We start from the raw sequence: 7500 nt of genomic DNA, 5'->3' as shown, positions 1-7500 counted from the left end.
AGTTAGCATACCTATTTTTCAGTACATTTATTTTTTCCTCTTATTTATGGCTTGGACAAAGAAACAAAATGAATATGAACAATATCTTAATAAGACAAGAAAAAAGTGAAGACGTAATAGTTATACTTTGAATGAATTACTCAAAAAGGTTATGGTGATGACTTCCCTTTACTGCCAGATGCCTCATGTAACATATTCTTTTTGTGTGAATTTTTTTTTTATTTTTTAACTTTTTTATAAGTGAAAAAACATAATAATGCCTATGGCAATATGATACAAGTTTTAGGGACCATTACAGTTCAAGTTAAAGAAACATTGCAGGAAATGGTCCAGCAGATATTTTTATTCATCAGGTATTTTGCCTTTTGTTTGTGACATGTTGCAGATACTTCGAAGCCAAGTTATGGAAAAATACAAAAATAATCTCACACATCTAATTTTTTATATTATAAGCATATTGCATGAATGACTAGGTAGTGATCAAAACAAGGTGAAATGCATGCAGAATCTCTATTTTAGTGGTTCATTTTGATGTAGGAGAATAATTTTTTGAGCAGCAATTTTGCAGGAGATCAATACAGGCCCTAAATCTCTCCATAGCTTTGTGTTTTTGGCATGAACATTTGATAGTATTAATTCAAAGCTAAATGATAGGGAAGGAGCTCTAATATTTACAAGATGGTTTCAATTATAGGCCAATATTAAATTTTCCTTTTTTCAATATTGAAATCTCACTCTTATATTTATCGTTCTAAGCCATATATTGCACTAAAGGTAGTGGTCCAAACACAATTGTGGAATATGGAATTCATATTCTGGGATTTCATTTTTATGTAGGAGAGCAATTTTTGTTTTGATCTCTTTTGTTCAAAGCTAAATACTAAAATAAACAAATACAATCTTACCAGGTGTGACCAAAAATACCCCTAAACCCTGATCCTCCAGGGTAGCATCTATTCTTGCAAGGAAGAACCAAGCCCCATAAGCTAGGTGGCAAGTACTCATGCAACACTCAGTTACAACCTCTCTGTGTTGTGCTCAGTAAACCATCATCGGCTTAATCATCAAAGAGATGCATCCCTCCTAAAGTAGGCTTAAAGTTTTTAGTCTCTTTTATTGAGACTTCACATGTCACAAGGAAAATTGATGTGGGGAAACGTATATTCTTTATTACTGTAGAATTGCTTACCTTGAGGCATATTATTTCTTTTTTTTTGTCTTTACAAGAGTAGGACAGATAGCCTTATCAGCATCAGTAATTACTAGTTTGATGTTTAGTTAAAGACCGTTTGGATATTATGAGAATCCAGTCTTAAACCATTCAGGTAGCACTGCAGACATCTATGTATTTTTTCAATGTAAATCATGTGGGAAATAGCAGCGTAAGAGAAAAACAAATGTAGGAAGATGAGGTTGTAACACTTAATGTTATTAATTGTTAAAACAGTTTTACAAAAAAAAACTGTATATCAAATACAAGACATGAGCAGCTACTACTTAAATAGGGTTGTATGTACTTTTTGGCAAAAATGATAATGTATATTAGGGATGGTTCACTTTTGCCATTAAAAAGCATGTATTACAAAGTCTAACATTTCTTTTCAGGCAGTGCCTCTCTTGTGTATATGTATTATACCATAAGGTTCTCTCTTGCAGGTTGGCTTGCTTGGTGTGATATCATCCCTTATTGGCTTCAGGAAAATGATGTCTTCTCAGTGAATTTTTTAAACAAACAGAAGATATTGGTATCATCAGTGTCATACCTCTCTTTTTCAAGTTTCATACATCTTGTTCAAAACAGCATCTAATTTTTTAGTGAGATATACATATACATCTCCTATATACATGTATATTCTTGTATTGCTGTTTATATAAAACTTAATGTGGGTCACAGGTATGTTGGTATCCATTTTCTGGTTTGACTTCTATTTGTAGTTTATCAATTATAGACACACCCTTCCTTTCCAAACAAAGATATGTGGAACATGATACTTTAATATAGGGTCAGATTATCCTGAATAAGTCACTGAAATGTGAGTTTGTCTTTTACATATTGTGATATATATAATTTTTATAAAGATTTTATTATTAACACATTTACATGATTTTATCTAAGTGCAGATGTCACAAAAACAGCGAAACAAAAAATTCATTAATAAATGCTCAAGTCTAGGAAATTAAACAAAAGCTACTACCATCTGTAAAACTTGCACACACACACATATTCTATTACTGTTATATGCATACTAATAAAAGCTATATTTAATAGGAAAGAGAATAGGCAGCTTGTTTCTAAGGATAATAATTCTTGTATGTTTGAGTATATTCTATATTTGTATGTGATTTTCTATATGATAAATGAAGACTTTAGTTCCTAATATGGTTGTAATTAGTCAAAAGCTATGATAAATGGTAGTGCTATATAACATTTATTTTTGCAATAAATCAAAATCAAACAATTTTTATTTTTACTTCATCTTTTCTGAATGCTACATAAGGAATGTTGTCATGAAGTGTTAAGAATAGGAGTATGACTTCATATATTTTTAGGCTGGGAGATTTCTTACTACATCCAGATCCTGACAGTTGTTATATAACATTATATCTGGAAAGTATCTGGAAAGTCTTACATGCATAGATTATGATCAATGAGGATGAAGTGCCAGTTCCAAGAGAGAATGAATGTAATGCCTGAGTTTTAATGATAAAGGTGGTAATAGTAATAAAAATAATAACAGTAGTAGAAATAAATATACATAAAAGACAATAGATTATATAACAACATGACAATAATAAAGTAAGATTCTCACTATTAATTACCATATTACTTTTACGATTAGTATTAATATCATTATTGCTGTTGTTATTATTTGTTATTATCATCATTATTATTATCACTATAGTTATTATCATGACTACATAGGCATAGCAAAAGTGGGGGGGGGGGCTGGGGGGCAATCCCCCCCCCCCCCACACACACACACACACACACTCTGGAATGGAGGAGGGCGAGACCCAATTCTGCTCCCCCCATTCCTCAACTTTTGAGGGCACTCTCTATAAACAAACAGTGCAATTCCTCAGCTGCAGCTGAGAGGACAGCTACAGCTAAGTCTAGTGTTCAAAATGAAATAAGCATTAATTAAGTCAAATGTTATTTAAAGAAAAATGTCTAACATAGTGCAGAAATTAATGTTATCTCTTTAAAACTGCTAAGATACTGGCGCTTCTAGGGGCTTTGCCCCCTGTTCCCCCACTGGGGCACTGCCCCTGGACCCTGGACATTCTTGTAAGGAAATATGATTATGTAAAAGAAAACCAATATTACATATAGAAATATTCTAGATATTTTGGGGAGGGAACCTACTTTGCCCCCCCACTTCAAAATAACTTCCTACCCCAAAGTATCAGTATTATCATCATCATCACCATCACCATCACCATCACCATCATCATCATCATCATCATCATCATCATCATCATCATCATCATCATCATCATCATCATCATCATCATCATCATCATCATCATCATCATCATCATCATCATCATCATCATCATCATCATCATCATCATCATCATCATCATCATAATTATTATTATTGTTGTTGTTGTTAATACTATTAGTAGTAGTATTACCATTAGTAAATTTATTATTACTATTAGTGTAATTAGTGGTAGCAGTAATTATTATTAGTAGTAGTATTACTATTATTAACATCATTATTATTGTTAGTAGCAGTAGTAGTAGTAGTAGCAGTAGTATAATTATTATTGTCATCATCATTCTCATTAGTATCATCATCATTTTATTTATTCTTATTTATGTTTAGATACAATATTGCCCTCCTAAATATTTTTAGATCACTCACAGGGAGAAAAAAATGTACCCTGTAGAAATGTCTGAGAATTTAGGAATTAATATATGAATATATATATGCATTTTTCACCCACATTGGCCATGCCACTGGCCTGTTCCAGCTATTCTAGTCTTTCTAGATTAAATTGTCCAGTATCTGAATATTTTACAAATCAAATCAAGTTTTGTCATTGTTATTATCTGTAGCTAACTTTACCCCTGCTATCATTTTAATTTAAGATAAGAAAAAAAAAATTCTTTTGCTCTCCAGTCTCACAAATTGTTCTGATAGTATAAAGTATTGTAACATGAACCGTGTTTCATCGAATATACTTCCAAGGCTTTTTCAGCTCATGGGAATTGAGATTTCCAGTCAGTTGTATGTTTGCATTACCATTAAGAATCATTTGCTGCTCGCTTGCATGTGACTCTATATCACTATTGTTGTTACTAGCTATGGACCTATTATAAGTTTGACTTTTAGGGTTCACATTTAAGATATGTCTCCAAATTTTGGGTGACTTAAAAACATTAATTCATATGATTCATTTTTTAGTTTGTACTGTTGATTAAAAAAGGAGTTCTAGTTTTCAACAAGGCACCTCCACATTTCCTGTAGCTTACAAGGGCCTCGCCAATTCTAAATCCTCTCATTACACCTGACCACACCCTCCTTTGTTGTCCCTTTATTTAGATTTGACTATTAAACAACCATTCCCTGCTTCTTTCCTTCCTCTTATACTTCATTTACACTAACATTGTCAAATGAATATCTGATTTTCATCTTCTCAACATTAACGGTCTGTTAATAAATTGTAGGCTCTGTCACAAGAAATTTTTCAGTTATTTTTGCGTTTGTGTATGAATTTTCCGCATACGTAACGACAAACTTTTTACACTGCAAACTTATCACACTGCCACCAAAGTAGCAAGCATTATGTCTATGTTACCATATAAAACAAACATGGTGCCATCAGAGTGACGTCCCGGGAATCACAAGAGCACGTGTATACATATCACATTCTTTTAAGGAAATATGATTATGTAAAAGAAAACCAATATTGCATATAGAAATATTCTAGAACAGTAGTGGATTTTTTCATGAACTTCCTTTATTTCATTCACCAATAGACACATTGTAGTGATACAGGTCCTCCGTAGCTCAAGGTCAACACGGATAATTAGACGAAAACTAACGTCTATAGCTGGAAGGCGTTCGTATACATGCGTTAACGCCAATATTGACGGAAAATATACACTAATCTGATAGGGCTTAACTCACAGCCAGATTTTCAGACATACTTCGTGACAAAAAATAAACAGCGAAAAAACTTATAATATGACAAAACAAGATATCTGAGCATGGTTTAAGTAAGATGTACCTCTGAATATAACATTCTGATTTTATTTATTTATTTGGAACAATTTTACAAAGGATCACATGGAAGTAATTGTGCACTCAGTTACAGGGGACATCTATAGTCCAAGAAAGAGATTTCGGTGCTTTTTCAGCTCAACTGAAAATAAGAGCTCGCAAACCTGAGTTCCCCTTCAAACAGCAACATGCTGTCATGGGGAAGAGATCCACACACACTCAAAAAAAGCATAAGTATGATTTAATGAAATAATATCTAGCATACATAAAAAGGGGGAAACCCCGAGATAACGTTAATACTGTCCCCTAGTCCACACAATACACTGCAAGATAAAAAGGTTATCTGATGTAAATTATTCACCATGCCAGTCTTAAAAGCAGCATAATGAAACGTTCAACATTGCTCAGCTTACCCTCAGCGATTCGTCCCACAGTGACCGGAGTTGAGTGATGTTCGTCCTAGTTTCCTAATGACTCCACGGGTATTGATAACCGCGTCACTTTGATATCGAATCGCTGAATCAAAGCGCAAATTAGTGGGTTGGGAGCACAGCTGAAAACCTGTTATCTTCTCTTTTCGCTAGCCTTTTGACTGAGTTAGACCACCACCGTTTTTTGTGGCAGTGCAAGGGAATGGGTGGTCTACACTCATGTTATTGAAATGTGAGTCGTTCTGAGAGCGTTATAAGTGATAAGATGACGTATACACTGAAGAGAACGAGAGGATGCGTCTAAGCTGAGCTTGTATTACAGAAAATGCGAGGAAGATGGACACGCAAAAAGAGAGGCGTAAAAGATTGAAAAATATCTTTCTCTTTGACCTTTTATACATCCCATTTAGTACACTCTCTCTGGTGTACTTACTTGGTAAATCTCAGTTCTGTTTCCTTATCAATCTCCATTTTTTTCGTTTTCCCTCCATTTCACACACACACACACACAATCCTTTGCTCGTTGTTGGGGGTGCTTTGGAAACGGAGACAGGCTCAATGCCAGTGATCACCCCTACCTTGGACCTCAACTAATTTTTCATGGCCTTTTCCTCTCCTCCATTCATTTCCTTCTTTTCTCCATCCCCTTTCCTTCTTTTCTCCATCCCCTTCTGTCCACTTCCAAAGGCGTGAGAGCCGTGCTGAAAGGATGAAAGACTGCGTTAGTCCTAAACGGCCTCCGGGAGCACGGTATTCCCTTGGTTAATCGCCTAACCCTTCCCCTTATGGGGACCCTACGGGGTTGGCCGTTTCTTTTCCCCACTTTTTTCAGGCTCACCATGGCCGACAATGAAGATTTTTTTTTATCTTTACTATTAAGTCTCGTCCTTTCATCAACTAGTCTATCTAATTTTGATTTCTCTGGTTTCCCGCTCCCTGCCTCTCCTTTTCTCCTTTGACCACGGCTCCGACCTCTGATACTAATACTCCCTCCTTGATGTTTGCTGATAACTCTATCCCTTCCGAATCATCTACCCAGATCATTACTCAACCCTCGGGAGACACCTCTTTTAATGCTTGTACCGGAACGGTTCCCTTCTCCCCGACTGATCACCCTGTCTACGACAAAGCCTGCTCAGCCTGTGAAAACGACCAGCTCGCCTGCCTTGTTGACTCCAATGCAGTGGCAATACAGTGCTACACTATTCCTCCCAGAGGCCAGCGTAAGGCCTACACCAATATTGCCAAGATTAGCTCCCGTAGACATGACCCGTCAGTGCTAGAAATGTTGGCGTTTTGGCCACTCAGCCAAACACTATCCCTCCACAGCCCGCCGTCCTTTATGTGCTCAACCTAGTCATGAAGGTTCAAATTGCCCTGCTCTGCCATGTGTCAATTGTGGTAGCTCTCATAATGTATTTTATAGGAGATGCCATGCCCACAAGCTCGAATCTGTCCTTCGCTTCCCCCCCCCCCTTCTGCTCAAGATATTTCTGCTGTAGCCCTCTATAGTATTTTCTTTTCATTATCTGATATTATTCTTATATCTCCTATTTCATATTTCATGTTAGTCATATTATTCTCATATTTCATATTTCATATAATTCTCACAGATTTAACTCAGTAAACTTGTATTATTCAGTTGAGATAAGTGTGAGGAAAAGTTAACTCTGAAAAATCTATACATTATTTATTAATCGAATCAAATTAGATAGCCAATGTGCAATACCAATCATACAAGTTAATGTGCCAATCACAAAACATTAAACTTCTTTATAATCTAATACAATTACTGCACCAATCTGAATATGCAACATTTCTACAGCTTTCCAATT

At 35.3% G+C, this 7500-nt stretch overlaps 2 protein-coding genes across 2 annotated transcripts in view; one reads left to right on the top strand and one right to left on the bottom strand.

Moving 5' to 3' along the window:
- Pex11c (Peroxin 11c) overlaps window positions 1–2459 on the top strand; it is a gene marked incomplete at its 5' end in the record, with an annotated part of 18283 nt that extends 15824 nt beyond the window's left edge. The window contains 1 exon segment of the mRNA XM_070120878.1: window positions 1657–2459. Within this exon segment, the coding sequence (XP_069976979.1) occupies window positions 1657–1719 (63 nt within the window).
- The window catches only part of LOC113811390 (peroxiredoxin-like 2A), a 343946-nt gene that overhangs the window by 35387 nt on the left and 301059 nt on the right, over window positions 1–7500 (bottom strand). The window lies entirely within an intron of this gene.

The sequence above is a fragment of the Penaeus vannamei genome, chromosome 4, assembly GCF_042767895.1.
Source record: "Penaeus vannamei isolate JL-2024 chromosome 4, ASM4276789v1, whole genome shotgun sequence".
Lineage (NCBI taxonomy): Eukaryota > Metazoa > Arthropoda > Malacostraca > Decapoda > Penaeidae > Penaeus > Penaeus vannamei.
Note: the sequence above shows the minus strand (reverse complement) of the source record. Positions and strands in the feature narration are given on the sequence as shown.